General features: G+C 43.8%; 1 protein-coding gene across 2 annotated transcripts in view; it reads right to left on the bottom strand.

Moving 5' to 3' along the window:
- col2a1b (collagen, type II, alpha 1b) overlaps positions 1-12,787 on the bottom strand; it is a 47,619-nt gene extending 34,832 nt beyond the window's left edge. Inside the window, exons 1-8 of one of the 2 annotated variants that reach the window (XM_048254197.1) lie at positions 12,450-12,787; positions 8,734-8,943; positions 7,344-7,360; positions 6,902-6,934; positions 5,718-5,750; positions 5,531-5,584; positions 2,817-2,918; positions 2,000-2,077 (exon numbers count right to left, since the gene is read on the bottom strand). In XM_048254197.1, the coding sequence (XP_048110154.1) occupies positions 2,000-2,077; positions 2,817-2,918; positions 5,531-5,584; positions 5,718-5,750; positions 6,902-6,934; positions 7,344-7,360; positions 8,734-8,943; positions 12,450-12,543 (621 nt within the window). In that variant the 5' untranslated portion in view covers positions 12,544-12,787. The remainder of the gene's footprint in view (positions 1-1,999; positions 2,078-2,816; positions 2,919-5,530; positions 5,585-5,717; positions 5,751-6,901; positions 6,935-7,343; positions 7,361-8,733; positions 8,944-12,449) is intronic. The other variant, XM_048254198.1, reaches the window with a different exon arrangement.
- Between the last annotated feature and the right edge of the window lie 10,099 nt (positions 12,788-22,886).

Consider the following 22,886-nt stretch of genomic DNA (forward strand, 5'->3'; position numbering starts at 1 on the left):
TCTTTCTCTCTCTCTCTCTCTCTCTCTCTTTCTCTTTCACTTAACCTCATGGTCTCCTTTTCCTCTTTACCTCACCCTTTGTATCTCTTCATCTCTCTCTCTCTCTCTCTCTCTCTCTCTGTCTTTCCCCCCATCCTTTTCTCCTTCTCTGGGATAGAGGTCAATTTCCTGGGCCGTGGAGATTGAAGTGGAGGAAGCGTGACCCTTCTGTGACTCCAGCCCCTTCATAAGTGCGCACCCTGCGACGCGTCAGGTCAACGAGATGCCACGGACCATCGTCAAAACAGACATTTACTGGAGTTCTTGAGGGAGCAGCAGCGCACCATGGGAACTCACTCCGCCAGTGTCCACTCAGTCCACCTAAGCGGAATACACGGCCTGCTGTAGTGCACGCTGTCTGCAATGAGTGTTCTGTGGCAGCCTTCGTTTAATCACCTCCAAGCATGAGTCTTTGACAGGGATAACATGACAGTGTAATCCAGTGAAGGTAATCCTTTGTCTGGCTCCGTGTATCTCATCACTCAGCCAAGGGATATCTCCATCTCATCACTCAGCCAAGGGATATCTCGCATTCAGGAGAGGCGATGGGGCAGATTTCACTACGCCCACACCACCTCAAAAAAAAAAAAAAATCATTAAGTTGCCCTTGGCTCGCTCAACTGAGACCAAGCCAAGAAAAAAGAAAATGAAGAAAAAGATTAAGGGGGAAAAAAATTGCATTCATTCATCCAGCAGTTTCCCCTGGAGGTAAAAACAGTCCTTCTCTTGCCCTGGAATCTTTTAGGACTTCCCACTTGTTGGTTGCTGGAGGGTGGGGTGTAGGCGGCTCTCAATATGGCGGTGGAGTCTGTGTCAATATTTCTCTCGTCTCGCTGCGTACACTGAGGCTCCTTCAGAACATCATACTCGCCGCTCTGTGCATTGCCGGCGGGATTTCCACGGCAAAAATTCCATGGCATGGCGTTCCAAAGTAAACGTCAGGATGGGGGTGGAGACCATGGCATGGCGTTCCAGGGGGAAGTCAGGATGGGGGGTTAGAGAGGGTGGCATGGCGACCCATGGCATGGCCAGGATGGGGGGGGGCATGGGTGGCATGGGACCATGGAAGTCAGGATCAGGGGGGGGAGAGGGTGGTTGGGGTTGGTGGTGGTAATGAAAGTCAGCTTTTTATGCCAGCATTAGGCTGGCCTCTCAATAGGTCTCTGTGTGCACCAGTTGTGTGTGTGTGGGGGGGGGGGGGGGGGGGTGGTGTGATGGCTCTAGTGGTTTTTGGGGGAGGGCGGTAGTGCTTAGGATACTGTGGGCATAGGGCCTGATGATGGGGATATATACCTGGGCTCCAGGAACCTGGGCTTGTGTGAAAGGACACATTATGAGGGAGACGTGAGGGGGGGCATATCACTACTGCTGCTGTAGTTTCATTTATTTATTTCGTCCACATGGCCGGTCCGTCTGTGGAAAGGCTAAATGGGTGGTTCCTTGGCATGGGAATGAAATCAGGGAGGCATCTCTCCGGGTCTCGACACCGCAGCCTCCAGAGAAAAAAAGAAATCACATGGAACCACACGGCTCCTCTGCAATAGGCCTGGATCTTTCCCCGTCTCAAAACGCACTTAATAGAGTTGAGGCTGTGGTGAAAAGAACTAAAATAACCTCCTATGCTCACATTACTCTTGAGTGAGGCGGCATGGTATGCCAGCTCGAGGGCAGTTTAAGACCCTGATGAAAGCTGACACCATTCATCAGTTCATTTCGCCACACTGTCCATGGCATAAGTATGAATTGTGTGACACGTGATAATGTTAATCTCATCCAGACACTAGGGGGTGCTAGATTTCCTAGGCGGATTATTTATACTTTTTAATGGGAAAAAGAAAGGAAGAAGGAAGCTTCTTCCTGTATGAAAACTGTATGACCCCTTCCATCGTTTTGATACAAACTTGTCATCTTCCTTTCTCCTGCATCATGAATTGATGATGAAGCAGGTCTTTTTTCTTACCATTGGTCCTTGCATCACTCCCATCTGGGCACCACCAGACTTCTCATCAAAACCACCAGCCATCTGAGCAGCAAAGTTCTGCAAAAAAGGAACAACATTATGATTAGCTTTCCTTCAAAGAGCCGTTAGCATACCTGCCAGCTACTGCTCCCTCCAGTGGACAAAGGCACTCCATACTGTGGCGGTCTGGTATGATAGATTAAATGCAAATCAAGCACTGTGCGGTCCTTACTTCAACAGGTAAATGTCAAAAGATGTATTTTTATTGTCAACTTTCTCATAATTAACATTCTGTCTGTCAGCAAAGCCTTATAAGATCAGATTGCACTCTTCTGGCTAAAAATACTACTTTCGAGCTGAGTTTGTGAGCTCAGGGATCACGGGAAGAGTTTTCATTTTCCTGCTCAACAAAGGATCCTCTTGTGTTTCCACGAGCCCCCTCCCCAGTGCCCCGTCTATCTTTCTCCCCCCTGCCGTTCCAAGCGCTCTACTCTTTTCTCTGTTCTCATCAGGACAAAATACCACCAACTGTAACCCCAATCACTCCAGTCCTACTCTCCCCTCATCTTTCCACCTCAGTTCAACAAACACAACCCTTGCAAATGGCTCTTTCACAGTGGCTTGATCTCTTACGCTAGTTTTACCAGAAGGAGTCTGACTTTTGTAAGATCTCCACAAAGTGCTAATGTACTGGGCTTTTGGTACTTGTTTGGACCTGAAGAGCAAAGGGATTGGCATCCCCCACTTAGAGGACCCAAGGAAGCATGCAGGAATTTCTCTCTCTTTTTTTCTCCTTAGCGGATTTCTGGGTACTTACTCCGCCAAGTCCAGGGGGTCCATTTGGTCCTGGGGGTCCAGGGGGTCCGGGGTTGCCAGGAATGCCAGGTTCGCCATCTCTGCCACGGGGGCCAGGAGATCCCTGAAACACAGAAGGGGGGGAGAAGATGAAACAAAGGGAAGGAATGAATATCAGTGGCAGCAGCAGCACAAGAGCTAGGAAATCATTTCTGCTTGCAGCTGAGCACATTTCAGTTTGACTGAAGACATCCTCATAATTGGCATAATTTTAAAAGTTCTGTTCAAAAGGTGTGCTAAAAAGGTGTGCTAAGATCCAATACCTTTCTGGGTACTCCTTAAAGTCAATGTACTAACTGACAATAAAATATATGAATCTAAACAAAAATGTCCTTAAATTGTAGGGTGATTAACAACATATTTTAAAAATTACTTCTTGAGTGGTTTGTTCTTTTCAAATTTCTAAACTTGCTAATTCCTCTGCTGGTGAAATTATAAAACTAGGTACTGAAAATTGGAACAGAAAAAAACAACACAAAATAAAAAGAGAGTATTATTGCTAATATTCTAATCATTATTATAGTGTGGGATGTCAAAATGTTGCAAATGAAGGAAAAAAGGTAAAATATCACATTGACATCTAAACAGAATCCTTTACTCTATACTCTTTGGCCATCGGGACATCTTGGGTATGATGCAACAGATTTGTACACCTGGATCTGAGGATTGTCTGCCATTCCTCTCTCTGCTCTGCTTTTTTAAATCAGCTCTGTCAGTTTGGACGTGAACTATCAGGGACGGCCATTTGCAGTTCTCTCCAGAGATGTTTGATTGGGTTCAAGTCAAAGCTCTGCCTCTAGGCTACAAATATTCAAAGCAACTCTTTCATTGTCTTTGCTCTGAGCTTACGGTCACTCTTCTGTAATATTAGAAGGCAAACCTTCAACCCAACTGAGGTCCTGCGTACTCTGGACCAGGTTTTCCTACAGGATATCTCTGTACTTAGCTCTGTTCAGCTTTAATAGTCTCCCACAATCTGGAAGTCTTTTAGGTGTTTTGTTTGTAAACTCCAAGTGGCTTTCCTCTGTTGAGATGTATCTGCCCGTGGAGTGGAGTGAAGTGGCTCAGCCAGATTTGCAATCAGGTTCTTGGTCTCATCTCTTACCAAGACCCTTTTCTTGGATTGCTCAGTTTGGCTGGACAATCAGCTCACATTCAGCTCTAGGAAGTGTCTTAGTTGTTCCAAACTTCTTCCATTTAAAGTTTGTGAAGGTTACTGTGCTGCTGGGAGCCTTTAAAGCAGTGGAGGTTTTTATAACCTTCCCCCGATCTGTGCCTCAACACAATCTCTCAGCTCTGCAGGCCATTCCTTTGACCTAGTACTTTTTGCTATGAAAAGCATTCTCAACCTTGAGACCTTATATAGACAGGTTTGTGCCTTCCATGTCTAGTGAATTGGATTTACCACAGGTCTCAAACATCTCACAAATGTCAACTGAAAAAGGTAGCACCTGAGCTTAATGTCAAGTATCAGCATGCCAAAGCCTCTGAATACTTACAGTATGCCAGTGTGATATTTCCTTTTTTTCAGAAAAGTCTAAAATCTAATTTTTGCTCTGTCACTATGTGGTATTGAGTATAGATTGACAAGAAATCAAAAAATTAAATGCATTTTGCATTAGGCCACAACATAACAAAATATGAATAAAGTGAAGGCGTCTAAATACTTACAAACAGCCACATGCTTCATGCATTAATGTATACATGTATTCATGAAACACACACTTTCATGTATTTTCATGCATTTGTGATCTGATAGCTTCTGGAGGCCTGTTTATAAACAATATCAAGTAGCTTTCTCATCAAATCCGTAGACTATGTTGGCACTCTGCAGTACTACACATCGCCAAGGGAGACAAAGATTCCAGAATTCCCCTAAAGCATTTAACACAGCATGTAATTCCTTACAGGGTGAAAAAGCATGACATTTATGATGACTAGGCTGATCAAATATTTATTTGTTGTTCACACTTTACAAATGCTACTGTAGAAGACCCTGTCAACTTTCTCAACAACTCCCTCCACAAAGAAAACCTCAAGATGATTACAATTAAAGAACACTATCAATAAACCAATATCTACTGGCAAGAAAGTGTCGTGTCGCTTTCCATTTTTTATTTTTTTTGTCTTCTTAACTGTGGCCTCCTTCGTTTCATCAGGAGTGTAGACATTATGCAACATTTCAGCCAACAGCCATTTTGACATGCATTCAAATGCTATAAAATGAACACAGTGATCAAAGCATCCTAGTGCAGCTACACTGATTTCACACACTGATTGAATGTGGTCTTCATTGGCAGCCAAAAGACTTTGTGTGTGTGTGTGTGTGTGTGAGCCTGTGTGTGAGTGTGTGGGTGTGTGCGTATGTGTGCGTTATTGCCGCTCACACATCTGCTGCACAAACCTGTGCTTATGGCAGACCACACAGCCTAATGGAAACAGCACGTGGGGAGAACACTCTTTCCCCAAACCCCTCCCTCTCCCTACACACACACACACACACACACACACACACACACAAAGAGTGAGAATCCCTTGAAGCCACGTAGAGCAGCCTGACTGGGTGGACACAGAGCCCAACGCAGTGGCACTCTGTCCCAGCCAGACAGAGACAGAGAGAGCATAGGTGTTACATGGGGAAACTAAACTAATCAAAACATTTCAGACAGCGCTCACCTTCTCTCCCTTCTCCCCCCTGTCTCCGCGCGGGCCCTGCTCTCCTGAGGGTCCCTGTGAAGTGAGACAGAGGCTGCTTAGCACGCACACCAAACCACACAGGTCATTTCAAAACAAACTTGGCATTTCGGAGTCAAATAAATTCTCCAGAGGCTTCCAGAATTAGAAATAAATGTCTTCAACCTACCATGGGTCCTGCAGGTCCTCTTGGTCCTACCACCTGAAAGCAGAGAGAAGAAGAAGAAGAAGAAGAAGAAGAAGAAGAAGAAGAAGAAGAAGAAAAGACTTTATTATTCAACTTAAATGTCAGGGTTGAGGTTTTTTCAGTGGTGTCAACACAGCTGATGACCTAAGCATCAATCTTCACAATCTTCAATCATTCTGCCCTGTGCTCTTAGATGTTCATTTAATAACTTCCGAGGTTAATTGCTGTGTTGACGAACACCCAGCCATAAACAATGCAGTGCTATTTACTGGGTGAGCAAATGATTGCTATCCACTAAGGGATCTAAACTCTTTCCATGTGCTTGGCAGAACAGCACAGTCAGGCCAGTTCTTCTTTCTTTCTTTTTTTCTTTCTTTCTTGCTTTCTTTTTCTCTCACTTTAATTCTATCTCTCTTTTATTCAGTCTCTCTCTCTCTATTTTACCTCTCTGTCTCTAACTCTCTCTTTTACATCTCTCTCTCTCTCTTTCATTTATTCAGTCTCTTTCTCTCTGTCTCTCTCTCTCACTTTAACTCAATCACTCTCTCTTTCTCTCTCTATTTTACTCAGTCCCTCTCTGTATCTCATTCTCTCTTACAGTCTCTCTCTTTAACTCAAATCTCTCTCTCTCTCTTTAACTCAGTCTCTCTCTCTCTCACTCAATCTCTCTCTCTCTCTTTAACTCAGTCTCTCTCTCTCTCTCTCACTCAATCTCTCTCTCTCTCTTCTACTCAGTCTCTCTCTGTCTCTCTGGTGCTGAGAGTGTGGGCTTTGTTTGGCTTGGCCAGCCGCCTGCCCTGTGTGGCCTACCCAGCCTAATGGAGCAGCTAAGGCTCTGCTGCTCTCAATTCCCATCTAATCACATAAGGACACACACACACACACACACACACACACACACACACACACACACACACACACACACACACACACACCCGACACACAATCACTCTGTCACACTCACAGAAACACTTGTCCAGACACACATGGGCACACACACACACACACACACCAAATTGCAACACTGCATTACATAAAATCTGCTACCATAAGCACAAAAGAATAGCTGAGTCATTTATCCAGATATCCCCTAATAGATCTGATCTAATCACCACGGACCCATTAAAGCAGCAGAGCGATTTCTGGGTTAGATTATGTGAACTTACATCTGTGATATCTCCGGGTTCACCTTTCTGTCCCTGTTGAGAAATATGGAGATGCATTAGCAACTCAAGCAAAGCCACCACATGTACAAATTACAAGCCTACTTACTGCTCCATTTTTAAGAATTATAGTTTTAAGATGACACAAACTACAAAGAGATCATCCATATATAATGATAACAATAACACAATAAAACAGATTAATCAAACTATATGGCTGCAGTAAATCCATAGCACATGTAGTCTAATGTCAGTAGACTGTCAGTTTGTCCTTTAATTATGTCAGCTCTATACTGCCAGCCATTCCAAACTATCACTTAGCGTAATCCATGAAAATAAGATACTGGCTCATTTATTTGTGTTACTAGGCCAAGCTGACATCTAATTCTATCTTGGAGCACAATAACATCCACAAAAAGGTGTCCTCTTTCTCAGTGATGCTCACCTTTGCACCTGGTACACCTGTTATGTCCGGCAGGGTCATCAAGAAGAGGAAGAAGAACAAAACATGTATTAGTACAGTGCACAATTAGATGGAAGCATCAACATCACCGTCTCAACACCTTGTCTAAGACTGACAGTGGCCTAACTCAGAAGCCTCTCTCTGAGGCCTATAGACACTGGAGGGACAATGCAAAAGAACGCGGCCTGCAACTATGAGGAACCCGTCACCGATAGCCCATTGAACCTGAAAGTGTTTGAGCACCATCTCCGTGGGAAACAGCAGAAAGTCAAAGGCAAAAGCAAAGCAGAAGTAAAAAGTGGCTGCTATTCAATTTAATTTTAAGGGGTCAGTTGATCTGTATGTATAGGGTCATGAGTTACAAATCATGTATATGGCTTGTGTATAAAGATGGCATGTATATGTATCCTGTTAGCAAGATCAACATATGATAACATGACATAAGCATACATTTTATAGATGAAAAGCAATATTAAAACACAGTTTTATAGCTATGGATAATATTAAAGTATTTAGTTGCCTGACTTGTATTTAATGAAATTAAATATGAACTCTGAACTCTAATGAAATTAAATATGAACTCTGAAATATGCTGAGTTGTGGGCAAAGCAAATTCACCTGAAACTCAATTATAAGAAATATGAACAGCATAAAGCAGTTATAAAAGCAGTCATACAGAATTTGCACTTCTACTTTCAAAAATGCTGCTTTGACGGGGTGACAGTGGCCTGTTACCAGGAATGTAAAAATCTCACCAAACTACGAAATTAACAAATTTCAAGGCCTCCTTATGATTTGTAATTTTTCACGGCCATTCCATCTAAATTTTCTAGTACAAAAAGATATGCCTATGAGTAGATCAAAATGGGAGAGGTCATCAAAAATTTGTCAAATTATCACACAAATACTTCTCCCCTTTGAGTCCTGCTGCCTTTTTAAGGGGTGTAGGGCTGGGCTCCTACTGCTGCTGAAATGCACACAGTGTCTGGTAAAGTAAGGTATTTCCATAATGATTCCCACATGTGTTCCTGATACTGGGAATAGAATAATATCCAAACAAGATGGGGCCCAAGGTGGACCAGCCTTGGAAAAATCATGTCAAAGCAGCATTTCTGCGAACCTCGTAAGCATGAAGTGCCATTCTTTGCATTTTCTCTTTAAGATTGCCAATCATCTGTTCTTTTTTAGAGTGAGGAACAAAAAAAACAAAACAACCTCCAATTTCAAAGGTGACACAAAGAAGTGTACATCCATTAACCATTGCAAGGTTGTTTTAACATTTTTTTTCACCCATACTCCCCAAGAAGGAACAAGATGAATTTATTCAGGTAGGTAATTTATTTATGTGTTAATGAAATAAATAAATTACGACCACTGGGGGGAGCGGGCTGCTCGGGGCAGATGGGGCAACACTCTCCGAATGGGATCTCGGCATTGGGGCAGTCTTTGGGCTCCTCGCAGATAATGTCGTCGCACAGGACTGTCCCCGTGTCGCATACGCAGATGCGGCAAGGCTCCGGCTTCCACACGTCCTTGTCGTTATAGCGACTGCCGTCCTGAAGGCAGCTGCCAGGGTCTTCCTCTGTGTGTGTGTGCGTGCGTGGGTGTACATGTCACATTAGGACACAGAGGGTTCAGGACAAGGGATGTATGTGTGTGGGGGGAGAGACACAATGTACAACAGTCATTCACTGCACATATAGATTCAATCATTGTATTCTATGCATAGTAAATATGTATAGATGCAATGATCACAAATCATTGATATCATGACTCAAAATGTAACCTTATCAAATGTACTTGAATGTAAATTTGAAATATTGTTGTAATTAATGGTCCAAAAAGAACAACCAAAATAGTACTGTTGATACAGAACTTGAACTGAACTGGTAACCTGTGTTGTTCTTAACGTTATGTTGAAATCTGAATATTTGAAACTAAGTCTCCAAAACTCAAATATGGTTTAAACTATGAAGAAAACAAGGATCTTGATTATAATATGCCCTTTCTTCTCTCACTGAAGTATGGCAGAGGAATGATAATTGCTAAATTGCAGGCCAGCTTGTTCCTGTCCCTGCAATTTGAACCTTCCACCACATGGTGGCAGCACCACAACAGTTCAGACAACTCCTGCTGCAAAGTGAATACCAGAATGACAATACTGTATCCACTTCTATGTCTCCTTACTACCAGGCTTGCTCAGGAAGTCCTCTTGTACCTATTGTCGTCATCATGTCTGAAGCACTTAGCTACATGAGCTGAACCCATTGTACAATGAATGTGCAAAGCATTACATTCCCTTGGATGAGTGTGCACCTGGTTGCACCACCAAAAGGTAAGCAAGTTCAGAGTGACCTCGGTGGCTGTCAGGCATTTTAATGTGAATGAACTCCAAGCCAACTAAAGAATAGAATACCCAACATCGGAGGGCAATGGAATTATGGTATATACCTATAAGTGTCCCTTCTTAAAGCTCTGAGCACATGAGGCCTACCAAATAATTGACACCTCTATGGTCTACGGGGAAACAGCAAACATTCTATTTTTTAATGTGTACAAGAGCACATTAAGATACTGAAAAACACAGGCGGCTTAAAGGGCATCTGACAGAACTTATGTTCTGTCTATTTATGCCGCTAGTTGACTTTAAGGGGACCTCAATCCGTCCTGAATGAGTAGGGGCTGGGGGGTGCTGATTTTCATGAAAGCCCACATCCTCTGTGTGGCACCCTCACCTGCCACATGGAAACATTCCGGCCTTTGGCTGCAGGAGTTCCAGAAGCACGAGAGGTGGCGTGAGCCACGGGGCATTGAGGAGAGGAGGGGAGCATCAACAGAGTACGTACAGTAGTTTTGTTTACCTTAGAGGCCGGCCCAGGTCCAGGTAACCTAACGGACCCCCGTGGCCATGAATGGGGCCTTTCTTAAAAAGGGACAGAGCGGGCAATTCACGAGCGCTCACCTGATCCAAACAGGAGTACTTTTAACTCTCATCTGGAACTCATAGCCTACGTCCGACGGTATTCCAAACATGCACTAGAATGGAGAATGGACGGCCTTCATCAACATGCCTCCAAGGGCCTATATACTCAACATTAGTCTCATAGACTAAATTATAATGTCAAGCCTAAAATAATGGTTTGATTATCTTGCCTATGACTTTGGCTTTGAAATTAGACAGTTCACAGGTATAGCTGACTGTATTCTATCCTTGCCTGCTTAGTAATTATTCTCTGCATGCTCTCTCTTAGTTCACTGGCATACTTTTTATTCAGAGCGCAGGGAAATGGAGGAAAGCTCCAAATTGAACACAGGTGTTGGAGTGCTCTGCTTGAAGAGAGGCTTCTCCAAGATCCCTGTCCTGCTGGACGACAGCAGTCAAGCTATAGAAGATATTTTTCTGTGCCAGGGGAAAAGAGGGGTTCACATGGCACGTTTGACCACTTCCACCCCCTCCGAGACGTCAAGCTGCCCTTTGAGCCTGCTACGCTGGGGTCACAAGGAGAGTTGGTGCCCTCCTGCCTCTTTGGGGCTTCTTAGCACGTCCCTGAAATATTTTCCCCAGTAGCTCTCAGGAAAAGGCAACGTGCCTTCCGTCCAGGGGCCTCTGTGCTGCGAGAGAGAGAGGGTAACCTGAGCCTGCAATTGCGCGTCTCTCTTTATTTTCTCTCTCAAAAAGTCTGCAAATTTTTCACTCTATGTTGAGAAAACCACCACCCAAACCCTTTCTCTGTGCGCTTAATTTGGAGCCTAGCTGCGTCTCAACCCTTATGTAAAAAAGAATGTGCCTTAGCTGAATCAGAATAATACCCCCTCCCCTTCTGTTTTCATAATACTTTTTCCAGTAGTCTCCAAGCCAGATAATCTTTTCTCTCTCTTTGCCTTGACTGTCACAGCCTGTGAGTGATCTAGAAAACAGATGGAAACACTAAAATCATATGGAACGCTCAGTCCAGCCAAATACACCTTTGTCTATTCCCTTCTCCCTATACCACTGATCACGAATCAATAAACTTAATCGATTAATTAACCAATAAAAAATGCAATAACACATTGCTATTAATTAACATGCTCTCATGTACAATAAACGGGCTTCATCAGGATCCAGACTGGGTTAAAAAGCATATGTGCGTTTTTCAGGGTTATTCCTTTGCCTGTGCATCTTAGTTATAATAGTCCACCTTTGCGCTTTAGCAAGCCTGGATTCGCCCCGATGCCCTCTGACAGCTGTGGAATGTGAACTCTTTTCACAGAAGGCCCTAGAGCCTGACCAACCCTTGCTTTAAAAGTCTACTTTTACCAAATCTATCTGACTTTCAAAGAAAACTAAAAAAGGAGTGAGCGAGTCTCTTTTGGAATTTCTCCGACGCGCCCGCAGGTGTCCTGCGCAACTTTGGTATTGGCGGCTGGAGAGACAGTTAAATCCAAGATTGCATGGTCTTTCACGACCTCAACTATTTCAGCTCACACTTCACACTTGCCTCTACATTTCAGTGGGCATTTGGAAAACAAAACGGCATCTCTTTTGTGCACAAAAAAAGTTATTACCTGATCGCTAAACACTATCACCATCTATGTGATTTCGGTAGGCATTCAAAAGCTATCAAATGACATAACAGTAAAACGTATGTGAAATACTTCACTGTAACACAAACCGTTTAATACCGAAATAATCAAGACAGAATCCTGAAATCTACTCCGCGAGTCTTAGCAACAAGCCAATCAGATCGATCCTTGCTGTCTCAGAATAGTTCCAAAAAGCAATAGCCTAAAGAAATTAATTTTGAACTGAAAAAGAATAGCTCAAATAATGAAGCTACATGTCAGCACAAGGAATAAAATGTCAAATCAGGTAGTCAGGGCTCTTCACAGATAATTACTACTAGGAAATAATTGGCCATAATAAACTGAGAGATAGAAAAAACACTCTCACATCTCAATGTATCATATGTCAGAACACCTTAGAAAGAATTGAACACTTCGAGTTTGAGAAATCTCCACAAGGACCTGTCTCTGCGTTGACTTTTTCCCCATTGAGAAATGTTTAACCCAATTGAAACCTGTGAGAAAAGTTAGGTTGGAACTTACGGTCATCCTCCTCCTGACATCTGACAACGGCTAATAGCGCGACTTGTGTTGCTACAAGTAGCAATAAAGTCCTGGAATCCATAAAGCTGAACATGTCTAAATATTAGACATGCAGGGCTTTTGGGGGAGAAAAAAGACGGGCGAAGGGAGCAGACGCGGCTCGCTGTTTTAGTGTGTGTGTTCCCAGTGACTGAAACGAACCATACAGTCAACCTTCCAGAAACGACGGGGAATCCAACGCCGGGCCCCTGCAGAAACTCCGTACCGACCGCTTCAGGCCAGGTACTGCAGTTTTATGTCTCCACTGCTTTCAATGGAACTTCGTATATTCCCAAATATCAGTCCGGCCCCTGCCCCCTGTCAAGCTGAAATCCGAATCCTGCTTCCCTCCCATTCTGTCTTAGAAGTCCCACTCTCCCGAAACCCCTCCTTCTACGCGCTACTGAAAAGGGGTATCCAAAAAGTTTCACTTTTTTCCTTTTCACGAACGCATTCAACCCTCCCCCTCTCACGACCGCTTGTGCGCCCGCTAAGCATAGGCCTACCGGTGTTTTTGCGACCATAACATTGCCGCATTAAATCACTTTTTATCGTCACTGTCTTACACATGCCAGATTGACGCTTGTGATGTCTTTATTTGCCATTGTGGCATGCCGGTCATTTTTACCTTGGATACGCACTGTATCATTGTAAATTACCCACGGGTGCCTTGCACGTAGTTCAGTGACAAACAGGGTTATGTGCAGTAAGTTGGGAGTTGGAAAACTGCAGTTAGCAGCTACCTGTTAATGCAGAATGCTTGAGAGTCATTTTGTGTGAATGGGTTCCCATGGTATCCGTTTTGGATAGGGTATGATTGATAGATTTTAAGGCAGGTACATGTAGAAAAGTTGATAAGAATAATTTTAAACTTTAGAAACAAATTAACTGTTATTCTCTTTTGCTATGTAACTACAAGTGTTGGTTTGAGAGCAAATAGGCATTGGGATTGGGTATTTACTCACTTTAGTGTGGACAATACATAACTGATCACATGTAAGACCATTTGCTAAACCTGGATGTTGACATAATGTAGGCCTATGTGTTATACCTTTTATCTCTAATTTAAGGCCATGTCCGACATTATTATCCAATAATATAATTATTTCCATAATCACATTAGTTTAATTTGACAAATGGTGTACAAGTAGACATTGATTTGCCATTACTTAATCAATAATTTCAGTTTCAGGATTGTCAATATTCAAGATGAATATTTTCTGTTTTTAAATTCCACTTCCACAACTAAACCCTTCCTGACATGACATGATGGGCTCCTGAAGTTTTCTGATTGGCTGATCATATGAGGAAAATATGGGAGGGCCATGCACACAGGGTGGAGCCAGGTAGCCTCACCTGGTTTGCCAGTAAGGCTGTCATTCTTTTGGAAGAGATAAGCTGACCAAGAGTGCCTCTATAAAACCTGGATTGTGGTGGGGTTAGGTCGGAATGGGAATGTGACGTTGTGGAAGTGGGAACTCTAGAATCTATAGAGGGTTTTGAGCAGCCCTCAATCAAATTCACATAACCAATGGACTATTGTGAATGAAGACACTGATGAAAATCGGCATCACTGTTTGATGGAGTAAAGACACATTGCCACCATTTGGATGCTATATCTCACCTGTTCCACTACGGGATAACTACTGGGATGCCATTGCCAAGAAACATCCTCATCAGATTTTTGATCAGTTGAAATGGCTGTTAGTGACAGAGATGCTTGGATGTCCTGTTTTAAAGCCTCAACCCTTAAACCCTGTTTTAAAGCCCTAGTTTTATCTCAATAGACTGGGTTGTACAACACCATCACCCAGCTCATTAGGTTAAATTAAAGTTATAATTTTTTGACTTTTCCACAAAAAAACAAAACAAGAATTCTTATGAAATTTAGGGACCACTCCAAACAATTCTCTGTATCAAACAACGGTGCTGAGCAGCTCAGATAAATGTTCCTCTAAAGCTCTCTCTCACACACCTGGGGGAAAAAGTCAACCTGTTCCTTTCCAGATGGAGGCTGCAAGCCTAGAACTGATGTCATATGTTTCCCGATGCACCTCAGGATTTTGCGCAAGTGCTTCCAACATCTCATCTCAGGAACACCAGGTTTCTATCTGCTGGACCTGCAGCAGTCCCAGCTACAGTCAAACATTCTCCCGCCCGGGCTGCGTCTCTGGAAGGGGGCTGGGCGAGAGGTGTGCTGCTGGGATTTCAGTTGATAGCGAAATCTTCATCCAAATTTGATTTATTTTTTTGGCTGCACCACAGTGTCGTCATCACACATCAAAATATGTGGATGGAGGATGGTCAGATGGCTTGCATGACATGATATAGTGACCCGGAAGTTGGCCGAGGGCACACCGTGTGTTCGTCTTGTTTTGCTTGATGGGTCAAAAATTCCTGCTGACATTCCTCAAGTTAATACGAACAGTTTTCTCTCCTATGAAGAAAAAAGAAAACACCTCTGGCAATTCCCCACCCCCTGTTCTCCCTCTCCCTCTTCTTTGGCTGTGTGATCGACTAGGCTTAGGCCCCACCCAGTCCGCACTCATCTGTTTTAGTCAGAATTATGGAAAGGCCTGTGCAGGCAGCAAGGAAGTCCGCAAGCAACAGTGCACCTAATGGGGAAGACACCATCGAGATGAATGCCAGTGTCACTGTCAAACACACACTAATATTGTTTTGTGAACAATTGTTTTTTATTTTGAAATAACAAAGAAGAAATCAAGTAGAGGTCAAAAGATAAACACACACTAATATTAATGAAATAGGCGAGATGAACCTCATTTGCATTATGGAAAGCGGAATATTTCTCTGATGTCTGATATCCTGAAATCTGATATTTAGCCATCACTTCATTTTGGCTACATATAAACCATCATATAATAATGATGGATTATTGATTAATCATAAACACATATGAGTGAATAAGCAGAGAACAAGTCATTAATCTGGTGAACACTAATGTTCTTTGTGTCATTGTATAGCTTCCGATTGGGTGCTTTACTGTCCTGGGGTGGGGTGAGGTGACACACACACACACACACACACACACACACACACAGCCTGACCTGTGGCTGTTATCCCAGAGCTCTGGTGGGCTGCCCTGTGTGTGAGAGGCCGTGGGGTCAGTCACTCTTCACCCCGAGCTCTGAGTGATTAGCTCAGCAGAGGTAATTGAAAAGAAACATTTCACAGAAGAAGTTGTCTTTTACAGAAGTCCTTCAGGTCATAAAAGGACTCAAAGTCAAATCTATGCCAAAGGTTCAACATGGTAAATTATACAGTAGGTCCAACTACAGTACTCTCTTTCTCTTCACTCTGTTTTAAATCTCATAGATGGTGAAACAACTGTGAATGCTTGTCTTCCAAGTTGTTCGTAGAAATTGTTATAAATTGTTTATGCATTTCACTCTGTAATTTAGTTGTCTCTCTGGAGTGTACAGTAAGGAAAGAAACATATTTAGCAGTTTACAGGGGAAAAAAAAAACACATATGGTAACATGCAATAAAACAATCAAACAAAAACAAAACAATCCCATAGTGGCTGAGTTGACAGAACAAAAAAGTATTTATCTTTTGCCTGCATGGTCATCTTATGAGAAGGGAATAACCAACCAGAGAAAGAAACAATTTACTGCTCTGCTGTAGGTACAAGACTCCACAACCAGCGCATGTTAGACACGAGGCCTCCTCCACATAATAACATATCTTCACAGACCAGACCGGCCTCTTGGATGGAGAAAGCTCCTTGGCGCGGCTCTGGGGAGGAATCGTCCTAAATGGTCTCTGACGCAGCAGACAATTGCCCCCTTCCCTCCCTCCGTGACCACACCTCTCCCTCTCCCAACTGGGCACAAGCACGCCGCTGCGCGTAATCACCCGCGCCGGCCTCTGGAAATAGAAAATACAGCCCATAGTTAACTGAGCGAGGCTAATTCTGCAGGGCCGTGGTCACTGTGGTAACCCCCCCCCCTGTGTGTCAGATGCGGCTCCAGCTCTATTCTACTGCCCCCACCTCCTCACCTACCTCCAGCATAAATCATTTGCCCCAATTGCCCCTCTGTGTACAGACTGACACACACTCGGATATGGGGACTCTCTCACTTTACACAGTGTTCTCTAAATATAGACACAGAGGAGTTCTCCCGTACGGTGCATTCTCCTCATGAGGCTCCTCACCCCCTTGACATCTGAACTCCGGCCTTTCACCTAACCCCACACGTATACACGCTTTATTGGCAACAGAAACAGCTGTTGCCTCTTGTTTAGCTGTGTAAAGGCATATCTTTGGTGGCTCCTCTGTACAGGCATACCCAACTTGCATTACATTCAATGATTGGAGTCGAAAACTTCTGTGATTCAGGAGATACACAGTCTGAATGGAATTCAGCAGAGTAGTGCTTTGAAATGGATGGAGACTAAAGCTATGTAAATTGAGGCTGCTTGCCCTTTGAACAAGTTTGGAATGTTTTTGCGCTCGTGTTTTTAAGTGTCTGAAGCAGTCAAATGCACAGCTATCTTTAGCAAAGTGCAACAACATAGGATCAAGTCTTTCTTTTGTGACATTGAGGCTTATTATTAAAAAGTCTCTAGCCCAGGGTCCAGAAATACAAACCTTCAATTTGCAGTCACTCTGGTCCTGGACATCTTTGAATCTAGAGGCTTGTCATTTAGCTTTGGGGCTGCTGTGCTATCCAATTTCAAACCTTTTCCCAAAACTAACTAACTGAACTCTGGTGAGACGTAAAAAAGCAATGCGCGCCGGTGAGTATGCACATTTGTGTCTGTGTTGGCGTGTGTTAAAGAGAGAGAACGGGTGAGAGTGAGAGAGGAAGAGAGAGGAAGTGGGAGATGGTCGGCTGGACAGACAGACAGACAGACAGACAGACAGACAGACAGTGTCCATGTTTGTGTATGCACTGTTTGACTGTGCGCGGGGATCACATCCCTTTGAAGAATCCTCTTTGAAGCCCACTTTCTTGGGACTGACACCCTTCTGAGACCCGCGGAGACTCCAGCGTGTTCGTTCATATTTCCCATCCTCCCTACTCCCCCCTTTCACATCAATGAAACGCAGAGATAATGTGTAAATATCTGCAGGGCCCACCGCAGAGCGCTGGACAATCCTCCCTTTGTGCGGCGGCCGCGCGTGAGACCGGGCTGCGCGGTAGGACATGAGGGGCTTAGCTTCCTCTCGCCGGATCTTGCCGAGCGCGCTCCGAATCGAGCAGACCAGACAGCCCCGCCCCTCTCCAGTAGGGCCGCAGGTGAAAGGTGACCGAGGCCCTGCTGGTACGGAACATCAAGCAAAGCCAAACAGACTCTTGGGGAAAGTGAGAAATGAGTGCCGTGCGAGTACACGCCACCTCGTGACAACTTTGTCGGTCTTACTGAATGCAGGGGCTGGCTTCAGTGCTACTGTGCGAATGGCTAGATTTAAGATTGAAATTTAATGTCAAATTGTTGAACGATACAGATATTTTCCACTAACTATTGGAGATTCTTTTGGAGGAAGGAGCCATATTGGACAGGACAACGCTCTCTGTAGAGGTGGAACACTAAAAGCACAAAATGCCTTCCAAGCGCAGCTTAGTGGAAAAGCTATGGATCAAGAGATGTGGGGGCACAGAGTTAAAATTTGCATCTGTCTGGAAAGGCAATCACAGGGTGGGTGGAACGTTTACGTATGAGACCGAGGGACTCGAAGAAAAGTGTGGGAGAGTATGGGAGCGAGGAGAGGGGTGGGGTGAGGGGGGGCTGTCACAATGGTGGGAAAAAGCATGCAGTGAGACATATATGAGATGTGTGTGTTTGTGTGACTGCTTGTGAGACAAAAAAGTCTAACGGCAGTCTAAGAGAGAAGTAATAGAAATCTGCAGCATAGATGTATAGAACATTTAGAAATGAAAAGAACTGAGCAATAGAACTAGGAGAAAATGGAGAAATGGAAGGAGAGGTGCAGGACCATAGAGGAGGAGGTTGTGGTGAGTGCAGAGACGTAGGGAACGGGGAAAGGCAGAGAAGGGGTGTGTGTGTGTGTGTGTGTGTGTGTGTGTGTGTGTGTGTGTGTGTGTGTGTGTGTGTGTGTGGAAAGTGAAGGTAAGTAGGTGGGTGGGTGGATCACAGGAGTGAGGAATGCACAGGAGAGAGGGGTGGGAGGGAGGGAACAAATGATGACAGAGGGAGAGAGAAAGAGAGTGTGTGAGAGGGAGAGAGAGAGAAAGAGAGTGTGTGAGAGGGAGAGAGAGAGAAAGAGAGAAAGAGAGACAGAGGAGGGGGTTAAGACCCCTTGACTTCAGCCATCTGACACTGCCACTGAAATGAGGACAGGCATGACATCAGCTGCTGGCCTGATGCTGTGGCTTGAGGGATCAGTACGTCCCTGAGTCCCTCGTCCTCTGGTCAGAATGCCTTTGGTCCCTCTCTGCTCCTTGTGTGCCAGGCCATGGCAGACAGTTGGGCTGTGCCGGACAATCCCAAAGGCATTAACCCAGAGTCATTAACCCACATATACAATTCACACGTCTACTCTAATCATCCAAGGGGCTTTATGGACTGCAAACGGACTAGCGGAATTGACTTCTGTCTGACAAAAGCACACAAAGAGTCTTAGAGAACAGTGAAAGATCAGGAATAGACACGCAAGTTCTAGAAGTATCGGTCAGAGAACCAAGTGCAAAGTAGTTTGTCCTCTTTACAATATTGAAATAATTAAATTATCTATAAGTACACTTGATGCAGTAATGTATAGGTAATACACCTGACATACAAAAGCATCCACTATTATGTCTGCCAGTGTAGTAATCAGATTTACAGATAAAAGCATTGGGTCATGATCCATCAACACAGTTGTCAACCTCAGCAGCTCGGTGCTTCTTTCTCTCTCAAGCTGTGAGCACATCAGTCAACAACACCATTGTATCATATTTGCCCAGGTCAATAGACGTCTCTCAGGGAGACTCGGCTGTTTGAATGGCGGACAGTTCACACACAACTGTCGGATGGTCTTAAAAAAGCAGGCTTGAAGGAGTTATGCATGCAATGCATGGGAATCTCAGAAAGTGCTACATGCTGAGTTGGATAATTCACCTTTTGAAAATCGAGTACTGCTCAAACATACCCAAACAAAATAGACTAAAAGCGGAGACATCTTCAACTGCACTTGATCCTTTTACTTTGCATATTTCCTAAAAGTGAGAGCTCAGAGAGTAACCAGTGATGTTTTGGCAGCATTCTTATTAAAAATAGGTGAGATTTGAAATAAGAATCTGTGAGCTACGATGATCATGACGCAACAATCCTGAAAATATACCAAGAGAAGAGGGAGAGTGAAAGGAGAAAGAGCTATTTTCTAGCAGCATTTTTTTTGGCCATGGAAATATTTGAGAGTGAAGGGGGTGGGGGACTAGCAGAGCAGTCAAAATCTCTGGCAGGGTAGGGTTTCAACAGTCCAGCCACATGTTATTGTTACTCTTCCAGACACATCAGTGTGGCCTGTGAGAGTGGTAGGGAGAGAGAGAGAGAATGAGAGAGAGAGGGAAGGAAGGAGAGAGATAAAGAGTGAGAGATTGGAAGAGAAAAGAGGACAGAGGACTAGGGAAGCGATGGTGGATGGAAATGTTGTCTGTGCTAAAGTTGAAATAAATACCATACTATGAGAAAACCCAAGCGGGACGTCCATCAAAAGATTCTGGAAGCCATGCATTAATGCCATTCAGGAACCCAGTTGCCTAAACTACTGTATTAGAAATAATTGAAAATTCACCCAAGCTCAGAATAGAGTACAAAAAATAGCTGAACATTTGACATGAGCACAATTCAATTATATTGTCAGAATAAAGTAAATCTTTGTCTTTGTCACCAGACAAAACAAAACAGATTTGCGTGTTTACACATTGCATAAACAACATCATCAGTAACGCATAATAGTCATTTTCCTGACTCAATTTCATAATCGGTATTATTTGGCAAGCTATTACAATTTCTGAGACAGGTCCAAGCAGCAAAGACACAGAAAGGAAGCAAAGCAGAAAAAAATAACATGAAAATGAAACGAGACACCTGAAGCACTGACAAAGAAAAATCAGCCTCATTTTGATCCTCTCTCCTCTCTCAGACTGATCACATTCCTTATTGTTTTTTTTATTTTTTTTAGTTTTTTTTCGGCTGTGTGTTCAGTAGGTGTCTGCTAAGCCCATCAGCCCCGACTCCTCTGAAACTCTGCCTTGCTGAGGAGGCTGGAGACAGGCGCTCTTTACAGGAATGAATGTCTGGTTTCCCGGTAGCTGTTTGGGACATCAATACCCCGACATCCAGCCATCTTGAACCAGGTTTTTCACCAGCAAGCAAGTGAGCTTTCTTCTTGCTGTACATTGATCACCCACACGCCTGTTTCAGTGGCTTCTTTGAAGGCCAGTCCTGCTGCTGAGATCCAGGCTATGAACATGAGCGGTGTCAGGCCACTAGGTTAGAAAAAACGCGCCCGGCTTAAAGTAACCATGAAGCAACAGGCAGCCATCTTGCTCCAGCACCTGCACACCACATCTGCTCGCTACGGCCTTTTAACCTTTGCACTAGCATCATTCAGCAGGGCTGGCACTCCTCAGAGAGGCAAAGAGAGCGGACTGCATCCACACACACCAGCTCTGTTCTCGACGGAAAAATCGACGTGGACAAGAAGGTGGGGTAGTAAATGAAGAGCCGTCATCTTGGCTCCTGTCTCTTTAAGTCCTTGGCGTAAAATGAATTTTGTAAAATGAAGTTCTGTCCTGTTAATTACAAGTGAAATGTTCATCATCCACTCCCCTTTAGTCCACTGTTCACCAAATCCTTTTCGCCAAGGATTTTAAATGGCACATTATTCAGCCATCACACATTTCAGGGTCTTCACTTGATATTTGTTAAGATATTTAACACATGTACTGTATGAACTGGAGAACCAATTCTCTATGAAAATATCACTTCCTGCCAACATCAGCAGTCACATCTTTCCATCCTTCCATCCCCCATGTGGATATGTTCAATGATACATGCTAGGGCTGCAAGATTTGGGGAAAATATCTAATTGCGATTTTTCTGACAGAGATTGCAATTGCGAATGTCAATTAATTGATTCAGTTCAATATTTCAAATATCTCTTTAATGTGTGCCACCCCTGATTGGTGAGCATGCCCAGTGCATAAGAAGCACAGCACCCCCTGTCGACTGTGAAGCTCACCAATCAGAATCTCTGTGCCCCTCACGCAGTACCGACAAACCCACCAACCAGAAGTGACATAGGCAAGGAGGATGAAATGAATATAAAAGTCAGAAATGTGACAAAATTAACTGTGCGCGATCATTCAAAGCTTTTGCATAATCAGCGAAATCAGCGAGCGCCTGCATCATCAAACCGCTCAAGTGTTTCATGAAGTGAATACTGCTCCTCTCCTCGGTCCGAGCGCTCCAACGGCTGGTGAAAGGAGACAGATGTTGACTCCACGGAATCCTCATATTCTTTTCAGGCCTCCAACCTGGCAACCAGCCTTCTCCACTGACCTCTGCTGTGGTCCTCTCTCAGAGTCTTCCACACAATAGCACTGACAGCAGAATAGAGTTTTAATCAAGAACAGCAGGATTGGGAGAGGGGGTTACAGACTCAAGCATACAACATGTTCAACAAACAATTGGACTTTTGTTGTGTATTACACTCAGCTGGTACTAATTGGCTTGGTTTGATATACTGTGACACTCTTGGAATAGTATGGTTCCAGTGTCATTTTTGGGAAAAAGAATTATGATTTATGTGTATGAGTCTTGGATGTGGTTGGATAGAGCTAGCATTAGTATGAAAATGAATCTACTCAGATTAGCTTTGAATAGCTCAGTGGATTTATAAGCATTCTCGTTTCCACAGGGTAATGATGAGAGCTGTTTCCTTTGAAGCCGAAGTACCTGTTATAGGTGAAAACTTGACTTTCTCAGCGATAGTTGAGCACAATTTATATACTTCTCAATACAGCAACCCTACACAGAAAGAAACATTTCTTTCTGCTTTTAGAGTGCTATGTCTCTCTCTCTCTCTCTCTCTCCCCTTTCTCACAGTAGGTATGGACTTAATTAGCTTCTCAACCAGCGCACTGGCCCAGTGGCCTACTGGCTCAATGAATGGGTCTCTTTCTTTGGGGTTCCGAGCCGTGCACCTCTGGAATGAGATTAGATGAGGTATCAGTGACATCTCTCCCCATGACAGCTCCATTTTCACAGCAGTCAGGCATTCCTCACTTTTCAGCAAAAGCATAACCCCCCCCCCCCCCCATTATGCCACTGATAATAAACCCATTCATATACAGTATATGGCTGATTTTATGATTATCATGACATTGTACTTGTATGCCAGTCATGTATTTGTTTATGAAA

Source organism: Alosa alosa, chromosome 10 (genome assembly GCF_017589495.1).
Source record: "Alosa alosa isolate M-15738 ecotype Scorff River chromosome 10, AALO_Geno_1.1, whole genome shotgun sequence".
Taxonomy (NCBI): Eukaryota; Metazoa; Chordata; class Actinopteri; order Clupeiformes; family Clupeidae; genus Alosa; species Alosa alosa.